Below are 26394 nucleotides of genomic sequence, written 5' to 3'. Positions count from 1 at the left end.
GTTGGGGTTAGAGGCAGGAATTGGGTTAATATTAGAGGTAGAGGTAGGTTTGGGGTTAATGTTAGGGTTCGAATTAGAGATAGTTCTAGGATTAATTTTAAGGTTCAGGTATAAGAATTGGGTTTGGGTTTAGTTTTACAGTTGGTTTTCAGGTCAGAATCAGAGTTAGTTGTGGAGTTATTGTTAGATTAGCTTAGAGGTAGGATTGTTGACTGTGTGAGGTTAGGGTTCTAGGAAAGATCAGGTGCATTGGTCATGTTACAGTGTGGTTAGGTGTAAAGGTAGATTTGAAGTTCCTGAGGGAACAGCATACTCCTTGACCTGTTTAGTCAGGGCTTCCTGGAGGACAACCCAGGCTACATGCTTGTGTATCATCTTCATCCTCTGCATAAACTTAGATAAGACCAATCTCTGACCAGTGTAAACTATGTCAGAAAATAAAGGTAGTCAGAGCTTCTCACTTTTGTCTCCTTTTTTTTGTTAACTTTCATTTTCTCTCTCCTTTCTCCTTCTCACTGCCTGTATGATGAGGGTTTGGATTTTAAACTTCCTGTTTTAATTAGTACTTTGCAGTCCAACCATCCAAATCTAATGAATGTAAACAAAATAAAGTTCATGTACCTGAGAAGGAGTCATCTAATTAGGTCTATGGAGTTCAACAAATATCATTAGGGTTCTTTCCATCTCTTGGTCTCTACCTGTAGAAGCTGGTCTAATTCTGCTCTATAAATGATTTTCTTCTATGTGGCCAAGGAAAGAGCTTAGGCATCTCTAGGTCTAATCATCCCTAGTGGCAAAATCTTAGATTAAAAAAGTTCATTTATCTCCCATAAGTGATATGTAAAAATTCAACAGAAAAACTGATTATTTCCATTTGGATCAAATTATTATCCTTTTGCCAAGCATGGTGGTTAGGGAATGGGGAATGACTGGCCCTTCTGTCTCTGATCCTGCGGAGCGGGGATACTTTGATTAGCAGGTTCTTCCCTCTCCCAATCATATTTACATGGAGTGGGAAAGAATGTTTCCTAAAGGTAGAGCTAGTGCTGATACGGAAAGAAGAAAAGTTCCTTCTGGGGAGACAAAAAGCAACAGCTGTCTATTACAGATCTCTATGCTGTAGTGAAATTTTAAATTCTTGACATTTTCCGCATTGTTGAGATATAGAGGATTATGTTTTTTTGGTTTTTTTGTTGTTTTTTTTTTTTGCGGTACGCGGACCTCTCACTTGTTGTGGCCTCTCCCGTTGCGGAGCACAGGCTCCGGACGCACAGGCTCAGCGGCCATGGCTCACGGGCCCAGCTGCTCCACGGCATGTGGGATTTTCCCAGACCGGGGCACGAATCCGTGTTCCCTGCATCGGCAAGTGGACTCCCAACCACTGCGCCACCAGGGAAGCCCTGTTTCTTTTTATCTTCTGTTTTTTTTACCATGCCTATTTCAGCTACCCTAATTCTCTCTGATTTTTTTTTAACTTTTTATTTTATTTTGGAGTATAGTTGATTTACAGTGTTGTGGTATATATGTATAGTTTATATTCTTGATATCAATCATAGACAACATATACATTATGAATATCTTCTGGTGAGTGGCTTCTATTTTGCTTTTTGTTTTTTTTGGCTGCACCATGTGGCATGTGGGATCTTAGTTCCCTGACCAGGAATCAAATTGGTATCCCCTGCATTGGAAGTGCAGAGTCTTAACCACTGGACCACCAGGAAAGTCCCTCTCTGATTTAAATTTAAGCCATTTCCTCTGGTTTTATCTTCCTTGTGTACCTAGAACAACTTGATACAGCACTTGCCTCATGATCCCATCACCTAAATACATTTCCAAAGTTTTAATTCAGTCTTCAAGTAATTTTGGTATGCTTTTCCTTTCACTATATTATTTTGGGTTTTGTGTGTGTGTGATGTTTCCCTTCCTGAGGTGTCTCATATTGTGATGTTTCTGTCTTTTAAAAGTCAGTATCCTATTGATATTTCATTTTATCTTCAATTACTATCTCTGTTCTATATTGTTATTGGGTATCTTCTCCATTCATTCTTCTCTTCCTGCCCTTTATTCTGAAAGTTAATCACTTCATAAATATCATTTCCACACTGTTTTTAGTAAAAATTTGTTGGAAAACATGACTAGAGGTAACAATGTGTCTGCATTATTAGATTTTTAAATATTTTATATGAATCACTCCATGTTTATTTTTTCTAATTTTATCTTCCCATATGATTATACTTTCATTAAAAGCCATATTTTTTGTTTTACAGAGATCCAAGAGGCCAAAATCTCTTTCATTAAAAAAGCACAAGATTCGTGATAAAGAACTGTCATTAATATCTCATTGTTTTGGGTCCCAATAGTCATACTTCCAGCCCACTCAGTGACAAAGATACATAATTAAATACCAAACTTACAGAAATGGAATATTGGGAAGCTGAACAGAACAGAACAGAATCTCCCAAAGTAAATCTCGTCTCTTTCTATGACTTTGTTCATCGTGTTTATTATAAAATTAGACTTTAATATTAATATTTTAAGCCCTATAGTGTTCATAGTGAAGTAGGAATAACACATAATTAGAGGATAGTTACCATCTCAGATATATTTTCTGATTTGAAATTTGAAAAGAATGCCCATATTTAATTATGTATCAAATCGTTTTCAAAATTCCACTAAATGATCAGGATTTCCTGCTGACAAAACAGATTATAATATAAAAACATATGTTTAAAATCAATTCTACTTCTTTTACTATTGTTGTTCAATAATGAAGCTTTAGTCCCTTTTGAAGGGAGGTCACTTAATTACTCAGCAACATAAAATATTTTCTCCTATTAGAATTTCAAAACAATGAATTGCAAATAAATGATGTTTCCAATAATACCATATGCATGCTAAAGCTATTGCAAATAAGTAAAACTCAAACATTTAAGCTAGCTATAAAAACTTCCATTCTAAGATTTGTAAAATTCTACTCCTGTTCCTAATAATGTTAAGTTAATAATGCAAATGTAGGAGATACTGTCCTTTTAACTCAACTATCTAGGGCCATGGAAAATAAAGAGGATTTAGACAAATGAAGCAAAAACGTACTTAGGGCACTCGTTTTAAATCTGTTATGAAAAAAAAAGAACTTTGGTGCTACAGAGGCAGATAACCAACTTGAGAATTTTTGCCCATTTATGTCCCATTGCTGAAGTGTTAACCAGTTGAGAACCAGCCTTAAGGCAGGAACAGAGGAGGAAAGGACACGCAGAGGTCAGAAGACCAATGGCATTAACTTATCCATTAAGGGAATTAACTCTGTAGTACTGGAGTCTGACATTGATAAAATTAGTGATGCTAATGCTGAAGGATTTATTTTTAAATATCAATTTAAAAGAAAGTAATAATAAAACAATCAAACTATTATATTGGATGAGAAATTTGGAGGTAATGATACTTTAACCAAGTCTCATAGGTAAGCAGGAGGATGGGTTGGGGGCAATGGGAATTCCTCTGTAAACTGTGGTTTGCCAGAGAGGTGAAAAACCCTAAGGTTTGCTACTTTGAGTAGAAGGCAACACAGTTTCTCAAGGAACAAGACCTTTTTTGTGATTCTGAGGATACAAAAACCTGAAGTTAGCAAAAATTTAGTTTGTTTTTGCCCTCCCTGCCTCTATAGCAGTTTTGCTTCATCTTTTGTCCTTCTTGTTATTCACTGCCAGATGCACCAACCTCCTGTGTTTATGTTTCCATTAAGCTAATTTTGTACACATATTTTATATGCAGTACACTGTTCATATCTCTTTAATAGTAGACACCAAATGGCCTTTTTCTTCCATACATTGTATTTCTACTCTTCCTGGGAGACTAGTAACTCCTTGAGGACAACAATGATATCTTTTTCATCTTTGGTTTTCTAGTGTCAAGAAGAATGCCTGCCAATAAATATATGTTCAATAATCATTTAATGAATGAATGAATGAATGTTCTCCCATTACTCAGATTTAATTCATACCCATTCAACAGTAGCTTACCACACAAACTAGATCTCTGGAGAATATCAGGATCCAGGCTGCATAATTCTGACCTTCTCTCTCAAGAAAATGGTACTCTGTGAACTTCCAAAGGAATCAGTCCCTACCTCCTTGCAATCATTATCCGGAAACCTTCAGTAACTTTTCTTCACTCCTTAAACTGAGCACAGATCATGTTTTCTTACAATCACACAATGCTAAAAGTAGAACTCTAAGCACTTAACTAAAATGTTGAATAGAAAAATAAGCATAAGAACTACAGCATATATCCTGTCCCTGTTTATATTCAGGGTATGGAAAGTAGTTAGAGATTGACTGCAAAAGAGGAAGACAGTCAGATTTAATAACAACTGAGTTTTAAAAGTTTTATCAATCAATACTTATCTTACATATCAATATTCTAAGTAAACACAGAATAATAACTTGCAGGATCCAGTTGCAGGAAAGTTAAAGATAATGGCTTTCTTAATAAAAGACAAGATTGATTCTAAATATTTTTCTTGAAATGAAAATGGATGCTTTAAATTTGAGTTGATTGAATTGAATATAAAGAAGACTCAAATTATCTACAACTAATGCCACTAATAACTCCTTAAAACACACGTGAGTCAACACAGTTTTTTTGTGTATATATACAACATGTATGCAATGTATAGGAAGAGAATTAGACTTACATATTCCAAATCTGAATTACTGTAGTCCAAAATAAAAATGTCTCTTCTCTAACCTGCTATAGACAAATATATCTCATGTCTCATAAATCTTTTGCAGTATTTTTGTAACACCTACTCTTTGGAGTTAGAATATTTGCAAACTCCAGTATATTGAAGAAAAGAGTAGGTAACCATCTGTCTGCAGTGATTAGACAGAGCTTGCTAGTGTCTTATTACTTCCTCCTTGTTTCCATATAGAGGATTAAAGATATTTCAGTGAAAATTTGCATTTCTAAAATCTTAGTGTGGACAAGTCCTTCGAGGACAGTTTTTAATTCCTTGTCTTAATCCATATCTTTTCAGTGTTTCCATACCTTCAATATTATTGCTGAAAAGTTTTTTATGTTTTTAGAATGTCACATAACCTTAGTATCTATTCTGTGACCAATAACTCCTGACATTTAAAATGTAATAAATCAGCACCACAATATCTAAATCAGAGGCTGACCTTCACATGCTTTTGTGTGGTCAAACACCTTTTATTTTCATAGCAGCCATCCAATTCTCTCCATGACATCGATTAACCACATTTGTTTAATGGTTTAAGGAATACATGGTAAAAGGAAGTAAATTTTGTTTTAATCCTGAAACAATGACTTCATATAGAAAATCATAAATTAGAAAATATAGAAAAAGCCTTTGCACTATTAATTCTATTTTTGTCTAGAATTTTTCTGTCTTTGCAGTATTAATTCTAAATGCAGTGAATTCTGCTTATCATGCCAGACTTCTGAAATGTCCTTTTCTGGTAAAGTTGTATAACAATGAGTATATACTGGCTACAACAATAATAAACTGAGGCACAGTGCACACCGACGCCTTGGCTTAAAATATTATAACGAAGTACTACTTCAACGTTATCGTTGAGAGAAGTCTTGGGGCTTCCACACATTTATCCCTTCCTTTTTCTCCTTTAACTCCTCCTCTTGGTCTTTTTGCTGCATTTTCTTGTTTTCCTGCTTGATCCCATTTGAAAGCAGGTCTTTTAATTTTCTCTCCTCTGATAGCTCTTTACTGACACAATTGAATTTGTGTCAAATGTAAAAGCACCAGGTTTTCATTTTGGTCTCCAAAAATAGGAGGTCTCAAATAATAAGTGGCTCAGCTTTACTTTTCCTATAGCAGGAATTCTCATATTCAGTGTAGTGGGGCCCTATTTAAAATGTAGATTCTAGAGACAACACCACTGAAATTCTGACTCAGTAAGTCATGCATGCGCACTGAAATCAAAATTTTTACCATGTCCCCCAGCTTTTTGTTTTCATTTTTGTTTCTAACACACAGTTCAAGGTGATCTTTTTCAAGATTTAAGGAAATATAGCTGTGATGTTTTCATACAGTAAAAAAATCTGTAAGAAATAACTTTTTATTCACTGTGAAGTTTCTCCTACAGTCTTTCATATCTGTGGGGAATATGTTAAAATATATGGACATAAAAGATGATATTGCTTATAGAACTCAGGTTTATTTCACCTGGCTTGACTTTTTACTTAAACTCTTGACTGCATATTCAAATGTTCACAGTACACCTACAAATACTATCTCACATTTAGACTGTCTGACATCAAACTTTTGATTCTCTCTCCTTCCCTACATCTAACTAACCTGCACCTCCCCCAGGATCCTGTATCTCAATAAATGGCCCCACCACCCTTCTACCTGGCATGAAAATGTTGACTCCCTTCTTTTTCTCACACCCATATGCAATCCATCAATAAATCCTCTTGGTTCTACTGTCAAAATATATCCTCAATATCACCATTAGAATATAAACTTCCTAAAAGAAAAAGCCTTGTTTATTTTGTTTGCTGCTATAAGCACACAATAAATATTTTTGAAACAATGAATTTATTCAGTGTTGCATAAAAGGTCTCTCCATTTGATGTACCCATTAAGAAATTTACATTCCCTTATAAAATTTAAATTATTCCAGAAGTCTAAGTAATTCCCACATAAACTGTATACATTGCTTGCAGTCACAAAGAAAAAAATCTCTCAGAGTAGCGAACTAATTGTGAGTGGCATGTGAGAGAACCAGCCCTACTTCCTACTGGATAGCTTCATACGTATATTCCTCTAACAATGCAAACTCAACTTGCCTTGGCAAATTCATCATGACCTCTCTACTCACAATGCTTGATTTTCTTTCTATATGGTCTGTCCATCTTAAGAAAAATACAAATAACGCAATAATTGTACTTTCTTTGGCCAAAAACTTGTATTAATCAGAAGATTCTTTTCTGTTCCTATCCATTTCCCACATCTGATGAGTAGTCTATTTCCAGAATGTCTCATATTTTTTTTCATATTTGATTTCACTGTGCTGTTTTTACCCTCATAATCACTTTCCTGAAGAGTCTCAACAGGCTTCCCAGTGTCTGGTCTCATAAATTCAACCCATTCTCACCATTGCCCCAGATTCATCTTCCTCTGGGAAGCTCTGATCCATCAGAACTCATTTTAAGATAACTCCAGGGATTTCAAACTTTTAAAATCCAATCCACCATGACATAAAATACAGGTGAGACTTGGCAAATACCCACAAAAAAAGTAGCCCATGAAAGCAATGCAAAGCATCAAAAAAGATTACTTGAGGTCTCTATTCCTTGAAATTTCAAAAAAAAGTGTTCACAAAAGCCTATGTTTTACTGGAGTTCCCTGAATGATATTTTCAGCATAGCTATGTATATCTGAGAGCAATCATAAATGTACTACTTCATCAACTTGGGTGTAATTTCTTTTCATCCTTTGGAACTTTTCAAAATTATACTCACATGTCAACAAAACCACAAATGCTACGTCCTCAGGGAAAGAGTGCTTCCTACCCCCAATCAAATCCAACTTTTATGTTTCTATGTTCTAATACTTAGCATACACCTCTCCAATAACCCTCATGCTATAGAGTATTGTTGACATGTCAGTCTCTCTCCCAAGATTAGAAATTCCTTGTAGGTAAGGACCATGCCCCCTTCACTCTGTATTTCCTCCACAGAATGTAATAGAACAGATTACATGTTGTGGGTGCTCAATAAATATTTGCTGAATGAAATAAGAAAAGGAAATAGCTCCAAATTAGATAAGCCCTAGAAAACCAGTGTGTTGGTTCAGGCTGCTTTATTTTTTTGTGTGCCTTTTTCTGCTATAGTTGGACCGAGCCCTCTGCTTCTCTATGCTGCCTTTAGCTCCATTTGGATGATAAAAATATATTTCCATGACTTCAAATTTCTACATATACTGTCACTGTTGCTGATGGTGACTCAGCACTCAGAGAAGTCTTATAAACTCCTATTTACCAGAAGAGAAAATCCACGCCCAGAGAAAATCTTGACTCTTGCTGCCACCCCTCTGATCTCTGTGGCCAGGTACCTATGATGAGTTTTAGTGATTAGTCATTGAAACTCAAGTCCATTTCAGTTGAGTTTACCAAAAAAAACTATGCATGAGAATTTGTTTTTCTTAAATTACACACCTTTTTTTAAACTTGCTATGCACACTAGCATGGATAAACTAGCAATGGAAGAATGGAAATGGAGAACATTATATTTACTTACAGTTCAGGAAGGGAGAGGTCAAGTGATAACATGTAAATCTATTCAAACCCCTAACACAATAACAGCTCTCTAGTACTAAATTCCACTACCTGGGAAAAGGAGTGAATAATAGCCCTATCACACAGGTTGTTATAGGAGCTATTTAGACGGTGGATGACAAATACTGCTCTTGAGGAGTTAGGTAATTATGGAAATATAACAACTCCCAAAAAGCCTAACATGTAAATTCTACTGTAATTCAGTTGATTCACGATAATGAGAAATATTGATAATATTCTTTTAACTGGTTACATGTCTGCTAGAATTAGCAATGCCTCCCATCTCTGGGCAAGACTGTACTTTTATTTTTCAAAAATTTATAATTTGATTGATAGTTCAGGAAATTGAGGACCAGAATTAGTCAATATGTTTATTGTTTCTCTTATTCCCCATTAAAAGAAGTGTCTAGAACTCTCCAATTATTACCAACATTGCTCTTGGGCTCCACCTGAAAATATATTTTTTTCAATTGTCTGCACAGTATTTTGTCACTGGCAGTGGGGAAAAATGACAAAGGATTCCTAAAGCTGAGACTCTGTGGGCATTCCTGAATCATACTGGGCTCATGTGGAGATATGTTTCGCCCTTTTATTTTTGCAGAAAGTATGGGGTCGTGATAAAATTCAGTCTCAGCTCTCTTATCCCATCTGGGACACAAATGGTCAAATATTTCCTTAGACATCTATAAAAACATAGAAAACAACTAAGAATCACTTTGAAACAAAGAAGGCTTAAGTAAGAGTTTTATACATTATATGTTCTCAGTAATTTCAGGAATATAGCATGTTATTTGGAAGCATATTTATGTAACTTCCTTGAAGAAAAAAAATAGCTGCCACAGTTTGTAAATCTCATTTGCTCTTCAAGAGAAGAGCAAAATAGTTTCCTGGTAAAGTCAAGGGGATTACAGTGCTGAGGAGAGATTTTACAAATGGTCTCCCATAATCATTACTTTAGTGACTATATATTTATTTTAATGTGTGTGTTGTTTAAGATATTGAAAAAAGTTATCACAAACATGATTCAAATTATTGAGGTTTTATTTTAAGATTTTATATAGAAGAAATTTAAAGCCTACAAATGCCTAATTTAAAAAATGTGCTTATATCTAAAGTATTCCTCCTGGTGGAAATCTAACACTTAAATTCATTTAGTAGCAAAACATTGCTGTAAGCCCGGCACTGTTCTAGAAGCTGAGGATGCACCTGCAAAAACAAAAAATAAAGGAACTACTGTCTTGGAACTTATATGTTACTTAAGGGAGACAGTAGTAAAATTAAAAAACAAACCAACAATATAATTTCTAATAGTAATAAGTTCTATGAGAGAAACAAAATGGGCTGCTAACATAGAGGGTAGAGATTCAGACTGGCCTCCTCAGAGACTGTCTCTGAATATGTGACAATGTGAGCTGAGCAGGAACCAGCCAGGAGAGGGCCAGAGGGGATTAGAGAGTGTGAAGATGCTAAAGCAGGAATATATTCAGTCTGTTTGAAGAATATAGATTTTGCTACAAAGATCAATCACCTAAGGGGTGCTCCTTCTTACATGGATGTTAATTCAAGGACATCCTCATCTCTAGTGTATTTATCATTTTGGCTTTCCTAAAGTCTAGTTCATTCACTCAGGGAATAGTTGAAAATATCTCTTGACTTTGGGAAAGTCAAGGCCTTATATCCAGTTTCTTTTTCGGCATTTTTAAAGTTTGGAAGGTAGCTTCTTAATCCTGCATGAAAAGCTAGTGTGCATTAAAATCATATTATTCAGGTAATGCAATCTCCAAAATGTGTGTGTGTGTGTGCATGAGTGTGCACATGTTTTTATTTATGTGTTTTTAACTTCTTAAATTCTTATTTTCCCCTTTTCCACTGAGATAGTTTGGCTTCCTGTCAGTGACCGATTGCAATGTTCATTATGCCTGGGGAAGAAAAACACATAAATTTATGAACTAGGATAATCTTACTGACTTTCAGGAATCTATGAGTCACCATCACCATCTCTGATGATTTCAAAGAGCAAAGCTTTCTAGGCTTCCCTGTGGCTGAAATATAAATCAAGCCCCAGCACATAAATGTCCCAACAATTATGAAGTTCTTTTCCTGTACCAGCTGGTGAGATTTGTTAATGTATTTGTTTTTCAGCTTTCTAAACTTGGGGAATTTTTGTATTAAGTATTCTAATTGGAGAGATTAAGTTTTAGCTATTTTTTTCACAATGAAATGTTGACTCAGTTTCACCCAATGACAAAATGGCTTCATAAGCACATAACCACATCTCTCTACTTCCGTCCCAGAAAGATTAGCACAATCTACACATTTTAAGAAAGACAAGTTGGCCTCAAAATGGTATTTATAAGCAATATGGTTCTCTACCGAAGTATATGACGCATCAAATTTATTCTGAATTTATGAAATTAATTACTATAGACAGTGGTTTTCTGACCCCAATTATGATTTTATAATAATAAAATCAACCACATGGTTGTAAACCATGTGCTTTATAAATTCATCTTAGTGTCACCAAGTAGGAATAAAAACTCACCGAAAATCTAGAAAAGGATATTACAATTTTTCAGCAGTGCTGTATTCCCCTTGTGAGTTAGGAATAGCAAACAAAAGTTTTTAAAGTAACCACAGTTTTAGAAATTTTGATGCATTACCATGTGAACTTGCAGAGACATGCTTATGGTAATTCCCTAAAGGCTGACCTGGGGTCAATGTAATACCTTCAATTATTATTGGAATGATAAAACTGCCATATAAGATAAATTTTCAAATGAGCATATTTAGAAGCTTGCAGGAAATCTGGAGTAGAAATTTGGGGATTTAGTTGGAAAATATGAAAAAATTTCCATAAGATCTCAAATTTGTCATCTTTTGGGTTTTAGTGTGAGGCCAAAATATGATCTAGTTTCAAGTGATGGATGGCTAGGAGCATAGTGACCCATTGAAACCCCAAAAATAGGTTAATACAAAAACAATTTTAGTGAAAAACTATATAGAATATTGGAAAATATTAATAGAGCTATGACACGTGAGACTAGGTGCATCTTTCAGAAAAGAAATATGAAAAAACATTTTAAAGAGAAATTTCTTCTCAAATTTAATTATTCAGCAAAGCAAACACAGTAACACTTTTTCCTATATTTTAATCTTCTTTCTTTCGCTTCTTTTCTCTATTTCTTTGTTTTCATTTTCTCACTTTCTCCTTTTCTCCCTCATGCAGCACGTGGAAAGCCTCCTAGAAGAATTTTGATTGCCTTTTCTTATCAGTTTTTTTTCATTAAAGTAGGCTTGATTAAGTGAGCCCCAAACAGGGCACAAACTCCAGTGTGAAAACCGTCCTGAGTCTCCCAATGACAGCACGCTCCTTAAAGTCTTAGAAGGGCTCCCTTTCAGCTGCAGTGTCAGAGCCAGCTAAGACCCTATCTAATGCCTCAGTTCCATCCCTAGACTGTCCTCTTCTGCACTTACCCAATTGCTTAACATTCTCTGCATGGCCTATGCTATTTCACGCCTCTTTGATTTTGCTCTAGTTGTTTCCTCTGCCTAGAACACCTTGCTCTATTTTCCTCACCTGTGTGACTTGCATTCATGCATTAAAACTCCATTTAGGAGTCATCTTCTCCTGAATCTCTCTCTAATCCCCTCAATGGAACTAAGTGTCCTTATATGCTTCCACTACATCTTATAACTCATCTATCAGGGTATTTGACATATTATATTGAAATTATCTGTTATGTTTGTCTCTTCACCTAAAGTATAGGTTCCTTGGTTTCCATTATCTTTGTTCCCTGGATTCTTATTCCAGTAATTGGCACAAACTCTTCCAATATTATAAGTTACTTCTATTAGCAGAGATCCAAAGTGTGAAATGGAAATATCTATCAGATTATCTTAGTCTTATGCCATTAAATGCTTGATTCCTCTAAATTCCCTTGTTCTGAGACTATGGTAGTTAAAAATACTTTTAACTATTGTCTGATTCCTGTGACAGAGACAGTGTTCCCTTATACTTTCCAACCCCACTTGTAGTTAAGCTGATACAATGAGATTGGTTTTGGTCAAATGATTATGGGCATGACAGACACGTGTTGCTTTTTGGCAAACGTAGTTAAGAGCCAGTATATATTTCCCAGTTCACTCCTCTCCAGCCATGACAACGTTAGAGGCTGTAAAATGACTTATCCCCAAATTGAAAAAAAATAAAACAACAAACATTTATCTCATCACTTCTAAATCCTCTTCAGGAACTGCGAGAAACTTAACTAGATAATTCTGTCTCAGAGCCTGTCATTAAGTCAAGCTGGTGGGGGCAGGGGAGGGTGCTGTTGGCATCATAACAAGACTCTTTCTGGCCAAAGGATTTGCTTCTAAGATCACACATGTGGTTGTTAGCAGGCTACATTTCCTCTATGGTGGTAGGCTGGATATTTTAATTCCTCACCATGTGGGTTGCTCTCAACAAGGAAACTTACTTTCTCCAGAGCAAGAAATCCAAGAGCAAGAGAGTGGGAACTCAAGGCAGAAGCTGTAATCTTTTATAATATAATTTTGAAAGTAACATACTATCACTTCTGCTATATGTTACTGTATGCTGCTATAGACCACTTCTGGCATGATATGGAAAGGAACTAAATAGGGTGTGAATACCAGGCAGTGGGGGACACTGAGACCCATCGTGGAGGCTTGTTTCACAGAGGCTGCATGTTAAGGTGGTCCATGAACAGAAAGGACATCTGGACCTTGAGATACAATGGACTCTCCAACCCACATTAGATGTCAATTAGATGTCAAATAGACAAGAAATAAACTTCTGTGATGCTAAGCCAATGAACATTTAGGGTTTATTTGCCACTATAGCACAGCCTACCTTTTCAGAACAATAAAGCTCTTCACATAGTTATGTCTACAGAAAGAGACAGTGAAGATTGAAAGAGCTTCAAGTGTTCTGTGACTTTTAAGATTAACTTCTTGGGGGATTCAAGATGGTGGCGGAATATGAGGACATGGAGTTCATCTCTCTCCATGCATGCATCAGGAATACATCTATAGATGCAACAATTCTCACAGAAGACTGGCTGAAAACAAGCTGAAGACCTTGGACACCGGAAAGAACTGTAAAGATCCCTGCATAACTGGGTAGGATGGAAAAAAGAAGGGAGAAGGAGGAGGAAAGGAAGCAGGACAGGACAGGGCAGGGGAGCTAAAGTAGAGGAGAGATTCCCGAATTCGGGGAAACTCCCTCTCTGACGGGGGAATCGATTGGGACAGAAGGGAAGCATTTGAGGCTGTCAGAAGAGGGTGAAGCAGCAAATTGGTAGCAGATGGGAAAGAGTGAGAAATACACCGACCGTCTGTACTGTGGCTCTCTGTGCCCTGGACTGGGATGTGTGTTCACAGTTATGCAAGGGGGCTGGGAGCTGGAGTGTGGGGATTGGGGAAAAGGCCAGGAGTGAGAACTGCTGTTGGTCAATCAATTAGAGAAAGAAGAACAAAAAAAGCCCAAAGTTAACAGAAGGAAGAAAATTATAAAGATCGGATAAGAAATAAATGAAAAAGAAATGAATGAAACAATAGCAAAGATCAATAAAACTAAAAGATGGTTCTTTAAGGAGATAAACAAAAATGATAAACCATTACCCAGACTCATCAGGAAAAAAAGGGAGAAGACTCAACTCAAGAGGATTAGAAAGGAAAAAGGAGAAGTAATAACTGATACTGCAGAAATTCAAAGGATCATGAGAGACTACTACAAGCAACTATATGACAATAAATGGGCAACCTGGAAGAAATGGACAAATTCTTAGAAATGCACAACCTTCCAAGACTGAACCATGAAGAAAGAGAAAATATAAACAGACCAATCACAAGCACTGAAATTGAAACTGTGATTAAAAACCTTCCAACAAACAAAAGCCCAGGATCATATGGCTTCACAGGAGAATTCTATCAAACATTTAGAGAAGAGTTAACACCCATTCTTCTCAAACTCTTCCAAAGTGTATCAGAGGGAGGAACACACTGAAACTCTTTCTACAAGACCACTATCACCCTGATATCAAAACCAGAAAAAAGGTATCACAAAAAAAGAAAATTACAGGCCAGTGTCACTGATGAACATAGATGCAAAAATCCTCAACAAAATATTAGCAAACAGAATCCAACAGCACATTAAAAGGATCATACCCCACGATCAAGTGTGGTTTATCCCAGGAATGCAAGGTTTCTTCAATATACACATATCAATCAATGTGATACACCGCATTGACAAGTTGAAGAATAAAAAGCATACGATCATCTCAACAGATGCAGAAAAAACTTTTGACAAAATTGAACACCTATTTTTGATAAAAACTCTCCAGAAAGTGCACATACAGGGAACCTATATCAACGTAATAAAGGCCATATAAGACAAACCCAGAGCCAACATCATTCTCAATGGTTAAAAACTGAAACCATTTCTTCTAAGATCAGGAAAAAGACAAGGTTGCCCACACTCACCACTGTTATTCAACATAGTTTTGGAAGTTTTAGCTACAGCAGTCAAAGAAGAAAAAGAAATAAAAGGAATTGAAATTGGAAAAGAAGAAGTAATACTGTCACTGTTTGCAGATGACATGATACTATACAGAGAAAATCCTAAAGATGTCAACAGAAAACTACTAGAGCTAATCAGTGAATTTGATAGAGTAGCAGGATACAAAATCTCTGGCATTTTTATACTCTAACAACAAAAAACCCGAAAGTGAAATTAAGGAAACACTCCCATTTAACATTGCAACAAAAAGAATAAAATACTTAGGAATAAACCTACCTAAGGAGGTGAAAGACCTGTATGCAGAAAACTATAAGACAGTGATGAAAGAAGTAAAGGCAATACAAACAGATGGAGAGACATACCATGTTCTTGGATTGGAAGAATCAACATTGTGAAAATGACTACACTACCCAAAGCAATCTACCAATTCAATGCAATCCCTTTCAACTTACTAATGACATTTTTCACAGAACTAGAACAAAAAAATTCACAATTTGCATGGAAACACAAAGAACCCCAAATAGTCAAAGAAATCTTGAGAAAGAAAAATGAAGCGGAGGAATCGGGCTCCTGGACTTCAGACTACACTACAAAGCTACAGTAACCAAGACAGTATGTTACTGGCACAAAAACAGAAATATAGACAAATGGAACAGGATAGAAAGGCCAGGGATAAACCCACACACATATGGTCACCTTATCTTTGACAGAGGAAGCAAGAATATACAATGGAGAAAAAACAGCCTCTTCAATAAGTGGTGCTGGGAAACATGGATAGATACATGTAAAAGAATGAAATTAGAACACACCCTAACACCATACACAAAAATAAACTCAGAATGGTTTAAAGACCCAAATGTAAGGCCACACACTATAAAACTCTTAGAGGAAAACATAGGAAGAACACTCTTTGACATAAATCACAGCAAGATCCTTTTTGGCTCACCTCCTAGAGAAATGAAAATAAAAACAACAATAACTAATGGGACCTAATGAAACTTAAAAGCTCTTGTACAGTAAAGCAAACCATAAACCAGACAAAAAGATAACCCTGAGAATGGGAGAAAATATTTGCAAATGAAGAAAGTAACAAAGGATTAATCTACAAAATATAGAAGCAGCTCATGCAGCTCAAGGTCAAAAGAACCCAGCCCAATCCAAAAATGGGTGGGAGACCTAAAAAGGCATTTTTTCCAAGGAAGACATACAGATGGCCAACAAACACATGAAAAGCTGCTCAGCATCACTAATCATTAGAGAAATGTAAATCAAAACCACAATGAGGTATTACCTAACACCAGTCAGAATGGCCATCATTAAAAAATCTAGAACAATAAATGCTGGAGAGGGTGTGCAGAAAAGGGAACCCTCTTGTACTTTTGGTTGGAATTTAAATTGATACAACCACTATGGAGAACAGTATGGAGGTTCCTAAAAAAACTACAAATAGAACTACCATACAACCCAGCAATCCCACTACTGGATATATACCCCGAGAAAACCATAATTCGAAAAGAGTAATGTACCACACTGTTCATTGCAGGACTATTTACAATAGCCAGGACATGGAAGCAACTTAAGTGTCCATCGACAGATGAATGGATAAAGAAGGTATGGCACATATATACAATGGAATATTACTCAGCCATAAAGTGGAAAGAAATTGAGTTCTTTGTAATGAGGTGGATGGACCTAGAGTCTGTCATACAGAGTGAAGTAAGTCAGAAAGAGAAAAACAAATACTGTATGCTAACGCATGTATATGGAGTCTAAAAAAACAGTACTGATGAACCTAGTGGCAGGGCAGTAATAAAGACACAGACATAGAGAACGGACTTGAGGATACGGGGCAGGGAAAGGGAAGCTGGGACGAAGTGAGAGAGTAGCACTGACATATATACACTACCAAATGTAAAATAGATAGCTAGTGGGAAGCTCCTGCATAGCACAGGGAGACCAGCTTGATGCTTTGTGATGACCTAGAGGGTGGGATGGGGAGGGTGGGAGGGAGGCTTAAGAGGGAGGGGATATGGGTGTATATGTATACATATAGCTGATTCACTTTGTTGTACAGCAGAAACTAACACAACATTGTAAAGCAATTATACTCCATTAAAAATGAAGAAAAAAAGATAAGACATCAAAAAAAAAAAGAAGTAACTTCTTATTTTAAATTAAAATATTGGATTTATTTATTTTCTTATGTGCCAATTTTGTAAATCTGGTTAATGTGCATCTGTACTCAGAATGTTGACAAAATCAGGTACCAAAGACATTGTAGCCGAAGGTCAGACAAAGGGAGTTAATATTCTTATCCTGACTTCTTGGAATACAGGACACTGGTAAGGTTTTCCAAAGCAGACACATAATCCCTGGATATTTCTATGCAGTCAAACTTTTCTTTTAAATTGATTTCAAATCATTTCAGGCACATAAATTTTTACACTAAATACAACCTACCTCATTAGATTGTTCTGAAGAATAAATGAGGCAATGTATGTAACAATGTCTTCTGAAGAGTAAAATAATATGTAAACATTAAACATTGTTCATATGTATGTGATATCGAAAGCAAATTACTGGAAAAGACTCAATGATAGTAATCCAAAAATACTTTCAAGAATAGAGTACATATTTATTCTGAATAGTTTTGATTTTTTGTTTATGGGGAAACAGTTCAAATGGAAAAAAATTTAATGGTATTTAAATATATATCCAACCCATTTACTTGGTCAAGAGATGATCTCTCATTGGGAATAAAGATGAAATCAATAAATTCAGTCCTAAGAGTCAGCTATCCAAAAGACTGGTCATATACATCATGTATTTCATCTGATAGCCTCTCAAACTGTTCCACTGTCAGTGTCTAAAGTTCATTTCATTTATGGTGTTATGGGTAATGCCTCTTTGGACATATAAAATACCATTGTGCTCCAGGAGCACTATTATGTGATATAAAGATTGACCTATGCAGTCAAATCAATAGAAACTTATGATTTTTTTAAAAAGTTAACATTAATTCCATCAGAGAAAGATAAAAAGAAATGTGTGAGTAGGTTTGAAAGCCAAAGGAGGAACAAAACAATCTTTAGATTATCTGAGATAGTAAATGTTTAGGTCCTCAGTCTTTAATGGTCTCTAAAGACAGCACCTTCAGTAACAAAATAATCCTTGGCCACAATTATCTAACGTTTATCCAGAGAGTCACCCCCCTGAACAGGCAAAAACCTTTTTGACAACATCTATTTTTACCTTGAAATTTTCTCTTGTAAAGTAACCCTAGCCTGACCTTGATTAACTTATCAAATGAGCTCATCCTCCAAGCTGAAGGACTATAGTCAATCAAAGGAATAGCATGGCAACTGGCCAGCACAGCTCCATAGATCGTCTGGAGGGCACACCTCGGTAACATTCCCATTCTCTCTTTTCTTTCCTTTTTCTTGGTCAGGATTAGAAGCATGGGACAGAGTCAGGATGACACAGGTGGACCATGGAACCAGATAACTCTGTATTAGAAACCTAGTGCTGATACTTACAGTCTGACTAAACTTTGGAACTAGTTAAAATAGCTTTTTGAATTTCATGTTTCTCATTTGTAAATCAAAGCTATTAATCTCCTTGTTATAAGTTTGTCATGAGGCATCAAGGAAATATATATATTCATCGTGGAACGTAGCTTCCAAGACCTGGCATATAGTACTCCATAAATATTCTTCATTTTCCTTTGCAGCTAGAAGAGGAGTTGCAGACGAATAACTACCCTTTGTTTCACCCATCACATGTCATTAACTGGACCTCACCAGTGAGACGTTATTCAACAGAGCCAGCATCCCTAAGGTTGGGGGGTATGTCAGAATTCTACAAGAAGAAGGATGGAAAGGTCATCTCTCACCAGTGAAATAACACCAGTGATGGATACTCCTGAAATCTGAGGAGATGAGTAAGAATTCAGGGACTTTGTAATGTTAATGTAACTGTAGTACGTAATGATTTGCAAATACGTTCTGAAACATGAATTAATAAAAATTCATGTAAACATATAAAACACATATGTATGCCCTAATAAAAATTTTATAAAACTTCATGTATTTGTATGTTAGATTTAGCCTGTCTTATACATTGGTAACATTTTCATTTATTTCACTTTCCTCAATTTTTTTCAAATATAGAAAAAACCCATTCCATTTAAATTATCAGTAGCACATGTTATTTCATTATTGTCTTCCCATGGTAAATGTTGCTGTTATCTATGAGAGAGCCATTTAAAAAGTTATCCCTGAGATTCTGTTCAAGTCAAAAACATGATTTATTTTACCTGGTAAAACTAAGTGGCTATGATTTGTTAGAAAGGTGGAGGTGTCAGTTTAACTCTTATTCAGGTAAGCATGCTTTGCATTCTGTAACTAAAATCATACAAGTTTAAAGCTTAGTGGCTAACCTTACCTTTTACGGTTACTGTTCATGACTTCTATCGGGTCTTGGCAGAGATCAGTAATGTATTATCTCTAACCTCTTTCTGCTTCCTGTGTATGAAAGAGTGGGTTTTAAAAGACCCACAGAGCTGAGATGGGCTTTGGGACAAGTAGAGAAGAAAGGTCTCAGACTTAGGAGCAGCGGGAACTTGCGACTCTGCCATTGTCATGTCTGGGGCATATGATTAGCTCTGTAAGAAGCAATCCAATTACAGGTATTCCCCCCATCCCACTTACCCAGTTTAGTTTAACTCTTATTAGATATATTTATTAATGGGTAGTGTGCTTTAACTGAGTTAAATCAACATATTATCTCTGTGTGTGTGTACGGGCACGCTGTTTAAAACATTAGTAGTGATAGACTGGCCAGCTAACGTTTCAGAAACTCTTGAGTTAATAGAACCTAGAGCAGGGAAATGTAAACTGAGAGAAAGAGAGACAATCATCATGATGGTTAGGAATGACTTTCACATAGAGGTGGGAAGGCAATGTTAAGTAGTCAGTATGATGCACTAAACATCTAATTGGTGTGGGAGGGTGGAGCTGGTATGGAAAAGAAGAGTAACAGGTGCCAACACCATGTCACTAACAGCTTTTATGAAAACACTCAATTAGAAAAATGCCAGAGTAGAGGCCATAAAGAGCTACAGAGCTACAGATTGGCCGTGGAGGAACAGGATGGCTACCAATCACACCAAGGAGAGATTTCCATAGTGGGAATGAAGGGATAGAAATTGGCATTTAGTGTCTACTGTGTCAAGAAAAGAAAAAAATGTATATATTTGTGTACACCCCTCTAAATATCTCTGTAGAGGATGCTCATATATATATCCTCATAGGATTTCTATAAGGCAGGATTTATTTTTTCAATTTATTTGATTCAAGTATAGTTGATTTACAATGTTGTATTTATTTCTGCTGTACAGCAAAGTGATTCTGTTATAGACATATAGATATTCTTTTTCATATTCTTTTCCACTATGGTTTATCACAAGATATTGAATATAGTTCCATGTGCTGTACAGTAGGACCTTGTTGTCTATCCATTCTCTATATAATAGTTTGCATCTGCTAACCCCAAACTCCCAATAATCCATCCCTCCCTCCCCACCTCTCCCCCTTGGCAACCACAAGTCTATTCTCTGTGTCTGTGAGTCAAGGCAGGCATTATTAACCATAATTTTCAGTTGGAAAAAACAGGCTCAGAGAGTTTGTTAACTTGCTAATGCCACATAAGAGGTGAGAAACACAGTTGGACTGATGTCATTTGTTGACTGTTCTCCTCATTTTTTCATATGAAGATGACAACAGGGAAGATAGAAGCATTCCAGGTGAAAATCATATATTTGAAAATGGAAGTAAGAGAAGCAGAGAATTGCTCATTTCCTCCAGATGTTTAACACTTGAACTGACTAGAACCCATCTCTCCATCCAGTTTCTACTCAAGGAATAGTAGGAATGACATCAAACATATTCCCTTGAGTGTCCCCAAGAACACTTTCCCCCTACACACATTAATTTTAAAAACATAACATTGCTCAAAATGTACTGGTCAAATAACTGAATGCATCTACTTGTCTAAAGTACAAGACATCCTTAGGAATAGGTTATATGTGACATAATTTTGAAGATACTGGAAAAACACTGCTTCCAGAAAGAACCTGTCCCATCTTTCTTCCTAGGATTTAAAATTCTATAATTAGACATGTATATGTTTTTATTAGGATGCATATAATCATGAAATTGCATGTAGAGTAATTTTTTGCCTTATTTTGAATGACTTTTGTCAACATTTTTTCCAATAAACTGCTTTCTAGCTTGGGAAAGAAGCATCTGATAATGGGGAGGGTATATAATGAGAGAGGCACCATGGAGAGCAGAAAAATAGGTAGGTATGATCAAGACCTTGTCATTCTGCTCACAAAAGGACATTGTGGGAGTAATGACTGCTAACTGATTACACTATATTTGTAAGTTCAAGAAGGTTGAGATTTTCCAAGTAGTTAGTTACATGAAAGTACAAGTGGTAAGTGGTCCTGAAGGGTCAGTGATTACATCCACTGCTTACATGGTGGTATTTCACCTTCATACCCAATGTTGACTCTTTTATCTTGCATGAATAATGTGATTTCTTGTCCTGCCATTCTCTGCATAAAATGACATACCAGGGGGGCAAAAAAGCAATTCTCAATCTAATCTGTTTTGCAAATTTGACAGTGACTTAAAAGAGCAGGAAGTTGTCTGTGAGTAATGACACTGCTTATTTGTTTAAATGTCAAACTTGAACCTCATCAACTTTCAGGGAATACGTCCATAAAGAATATGGGTTTCAGTTCAGCCAGAGAGGATTTCAGTGTCATTCATTTCTGAGGAAAACAGCTGTCAGTTTCATGAAAACAAAGAGCTTTGAGTATATCTTTTTTTTTTTTTTAAGTTGAATAAAATTGGACATTTCAGCACTTGGGGCTGTGGACAGTGCTCTCTCACTTGACATTATGAAACATCTACTCTAGAGATGTTTCTTTCCTGAGACTAAAGCACTCCTCAGGCTAGCAAACATGCACCCCTAAACTATGCAATTAGAATATGAAAACCATGCATCACAGGTCTGTGCAAGCCAGAATAAAATAACAGCAAAAAGGAGCAAATTTTATCACAGAGGTTAAGCCTAAAATAAAATTAGGGAAGGAAAATAATTATGATTTGTAGCTATTCCTGAAAAACACGTCAAAATTTTACTGCAATGCAATAACATTCCTCCCTCAGTGGGTTTTTGTTGGAGAGAATCACAGAACCATTAACCCCTCATGGTAATTTATTAATAGTGGACATAGATGCAAGGGAGAAAAGGAAATACATTTAATAGGCTTGCAGACACTGGGAGAAAAGAATTAATTCTCTGTATGCTTTCTAAATCTAGAGTGGAATATCAGTGAAGAATTCTGGACCTGAGGTCAGAAGAAATGGAACTGAATCTGAATGATGTTCCTTAATAAGTCATTTTATTTCTCTAAGTCTTGCTTCTTCTGTCAAATGTGGGTTACTCTGAGGTTAAGTGAGAGAGTGTATGGGAAGGAGTCTGGCACAGAGTAGGTATTCATAGATGTTCAATTTTGATTATTCATTTATCATTAAGTATTAGCATAATGCAGTGAAATGTTGCTATGCTAGTAGCCATGTATCTTAATTATTGTAACTCTAAGCATGGATGACAAGGAGAAGGGAAACAAGAAAATCATTATGATTAACAGACTTAACCTTACAACTGGTCCTAACCATGTGTATTTCCACCTTTCACATTTTCTGCCTCATCAAAACATTTCCTTTATGTTTGCCTTTAAAAAACTGCAACAACGTTAAAATAGCCTGAAAAAATATACAGACAGAGCCAACTAAAGTTCTCAGAGGATTCTTATCTTTCTTGTCAAATAATATTCTACCAGCTCTCTCAGGAATGCCTTTCAGTCACATACTACCAACTATTCTGCCTCCTGAATTGTCAAGGGACTACTGTGACTGCTTCTTACCCAGACTGACACATATGGGGAGAGAAGGTAAAAATCAGGCTAGCGCTGAGAGCCTGATAATTCTCTTATCATCCTCCACTGCAGCTACAAAGTCTCTACTTTGGACTTCAACACCTCCCAGCCTATTCCACCTCGCTCATCTTCTCCCCCTTTTTGTAACTGAAAATCTAGAGCATCTTCTCCTAGCCCCCCCCCCATCTCCTGTCATTTTCCACAGAGATTCCTTCCACACTGCCCTCTGCATTTAAACGCCTCCTACTCTCCATTCATCTAGGTGCACGCTCCTTCCATTCACAATTTATGTTCAATCGTCCCTCCCTTCCAAAGCCCCTGTTTTTTGTTTTTTAAGTCGATTTCCCAGCTGCCCTAATAAACTCCATCACCACAGCCACCATCTAGCCACGGCACCGCTTCTTCAACCCTCAGAAATTGTGCAGAGGTGGGGAGTGGGAGAGGAAATTTATGCTTGCATACCAACCTAGACAGCGACAAATAGTGAGAACCTAGCACAAAGCTTGGTCTAGTCTTTGGAAAAAAAGAAATCAGCTGCAAATATTTCCCGAGCCTGGAAACAAGCATGCTCTGGAAAATACATGGGTACAGTGGATAAATGAATGAATGGATGGAGGGATGAATGATTGCGATTTCCTTGGTACTTTTCTCAGAGGCCCCTCCTCCTTGCTCGCTCCCGGCTTGGCTCCTGTTTAATTCAGCTTCCTTGCATGAGTGCACCTCCCTGCTTTGCCTCTGCTCCCACTTCTTGCCCTTTCATTACCGCCTCTGGACTCAGCCTCAACCCCTCGCCAAAGGGCACTTGTACCGGGCTCACAAATCCTTTGTGATTTCCACAGCCCAGGAGAGCTTGCTCCGAAGGGGCACAGCTTCTCATCCTGCCAGCCTGACCTCTCCCCACCCCCGAAACACTCGTCCACGTTACACAAAAGGATGACTAATTCCCCCACACTCCATCAAATCCACCTGGAGAGCCCTGCCTCTGTCCCTTTCCCCGCGCTTGGAACCTTGGTGCTCCCAAAGGCAATGCGGCTCCCTGCAGAAAAAGGGATTACCATTCCAGGGCTCGGTCCTGGTTCGTAAAATCAGAAAACTTTTTAAAAAAATATAACCCCACCCCGAGAGCAGCCACCTCTTTGTGTGCATCCCTGGGGGGAGGAGGGGTCTTGGCAGCCGGGGGCGCGAGGACTTGGCAGCCCCTACCTGGGGCTGCCCGGCGGACACTCACCCAGGACGTTCCCAATGAGAGCCACCACGAACACGATGATGTAGCCGGCGATCAGGACCCACTCGTATTCTTTGGGGTGGAGGTATTCCCTCCACAGGTACCGCAGGAATTCCTCGTCGTCATAGTCGGTGGGGTTTAAAAAGGGCTCTTGAGTTGCATTCAGCTCCGGAGCAGATGACCAGTTGCGACAAGGCGGGGAGTCCTCCAGTTTGGTGCCGGACATCACGGGCTCCAGTCCGGGTCGGCTCAGTGCTGCAAGCGGCTCGGCCCCTGCCCCATGGGCGCCGCGGTCTGCGGCGTGAGGAGGCGCGGACAGGCGACCAGGGGCTCAGGAGCAGAAAATGACGTGAAAAGTTACGGAGCCAATGCCTCCGAGTCTCCCGCCCGCCGGGCAACTAGTCCGCCGGCGGGGCTGTGTCTGCAGGCGATGTTGCACCGGGAGGCGAGGAGTAGGCTGAGCATCCAGGGACTGGGCACCAGAGGCTGCAGCAGGGACACCGGGAGGGGAAGCTGCTACCGCGGCTAGGGCTCAACGACTCCTCATTCCAGCGCGGAGTTCGCAGCCCACAGCCTCTTCCCGCACCCGGGAGAGCTGGGGCTGAAGAAGGAAAAAAAAAAAAAAAGTCGTGAAAATGATATTAACCTGTTTATCCGTGGGTTCCATCTCCCTCTTTTCTACTTCTTTTTTGTTCCTGCACTTCTCAAGTGCAGTTTCTGTAAACACAGACTTGTGTAGGTCTGTGCACATGACAAGCCTGGCAACATAGGATTAATATAGGATTTGCAGATGCTTTTGTCTGGGACAGGTAAATACAAAGTAATGAGGGGCAGCCACTGTGTTCCTCAAGCAGGACGATGCAAAAGTCATTTCAGGCAAGTCATTTAACATTTGCTTGGCTTTGCCAACTTAACTCAGCTAGTACTTGATGAATCTTTAAGGCATCTCCTCCTCTCCTCCTCCCCTCTTCCCAAACTGGAGAAAGAGATTATATATATATATATATATATGGCTGGAATTTGTATTTGCAACAGCAAGTGTCATGTGAAATACAGCAGCAAATCCTTGAAGGACACTAAGGGTAAAAAATGTGATCATAGTTAATGTTGTCCAGCAGAGGTGGCACTGACATACCTCACAGCGTTAAACAGATTCTCAGTAGGATGTACACAAGAAGAGGGGCTCTCTCTGGGGAAGCCCACACCACGCTGGTCTTTCTTCTCATCGACTCAGGACTGATGTCACCTGCTGTTCTCTCATGGCTTGATTTTGTCTCTAAGGATAACATTTTGGGATTTGTTAGAGTGTGAGTTCATGACCCTTTCACTTTCAATAACCATGATAGGAGCATTGTATTTGATTGATTACAATCCTGGACATGGGAAGGGCCTTGGAATCATCTAGCCTAAACTTCAGCTTAATATTAGAAGCCTTCTGATAATATTGTTCATGTGTTTGCACCTAGTTTGGCTGTGACCACAATTCACTCCCTCCACCATCATGGGACTTCTCTAGAGGTTAGAAAACTCTTCTTTACATTAAAATAAGGTCTTAAACTGACATCTGTCTTTCTCAGTCTTTTAGCCCCAATTCCTAGTTTGCATCTTGGTGCTACATGCAGTAAATCCTCTACGTGACAATCCTTCACATAAGCATCACAATTCCCCCCACCCACTTCCATGCTTCCTATGTTCACTGTTCCCCAATTATTTCCATTGTTTTTCAAATGACACTATCTTCACAACCTACCTTCACTTGGTCTTCCTTTTATGTCAGTGCCCCTCTGCTGGACAGTTGCCAATATACTGCAGGGTATACAGCTAGGAGGAAATACAGTAATATGGTTTGCCAGTACAAATGTAAACTACTCTTTGGATGCAACCAATGTTTGTATCTAATTATTTTTTCAAAAGTCACAAGACGCTGTTTATTCATACTGAGTCTTTATTTAAGATCCCTCTCCCACCCCCAATCATAATTCTTCACGTTTGTTTTGTTCTTTACAGTTTACAAAATTCTTTCATGCTCCTTAATTTAAAACCCCCTGAGAGGTTGGCCCAGTTTTGCAGATGAGGAAACTGTTCCTGGAGAAAGTAAGTGTTTATCAAAGGTCAAGTGAGGAATCAGTGGCAAAATCTTCAGTTCTTCTGACCCCAGCCTGATGCTTCCATCATTCGACAGTGTCATGTTTCACAAGAAACACTATTGTGGTATTTTCCCAATCCACACTAGTCAAATTTCTTTTTAAGAGAAGGGAATAAATAGGCATTTTATTTTTAGACAAATATTTACTTA

At 37.6% G+C, this 26394-nt stretch overlaps 1 protein-coding gene across 1 annotated transcript in view; it reads right to left on the bottom strand.

Annotated features, from left to right (window-relative positions):
- The window catches only part of HCRTR2 (hypocretin receptor 2), a 116311-nt gene extending 91987 nt beyond the window's left edge, over positions 1-24324 (bottom strand). Inside the window, exon 1 of the mRNA XM_060021350.1 lies at positions 24102-24324. Within this exon, the coding sequence (XP_059877333.1) occupies positions 24102-24324 (223 nt within the window). The remainder of the gene's footprint in view (positions 1-24101) is intronic.
- Positions 24325-26394: the final 2070 nt, after the last annotated feature.

Source organism: Delphinus delphis, chromosome 10 (genome assembly GCF_949987515.2).
Source record: "Delphinus delphis chromosome 10, mDelDel1.2, whole genome shotgun sequence".
NCBI lineage: Eukaryota > Metazoa > Chordata > Mammalia > Artiodactyla > Delphinidae > Delphinus > Delphinus delphis.
The sequence above is the reverse complement of the archived record's forward strand: the minus strand, read 5'-3'. Positions and strand labels throughout refer to the sequence as shown.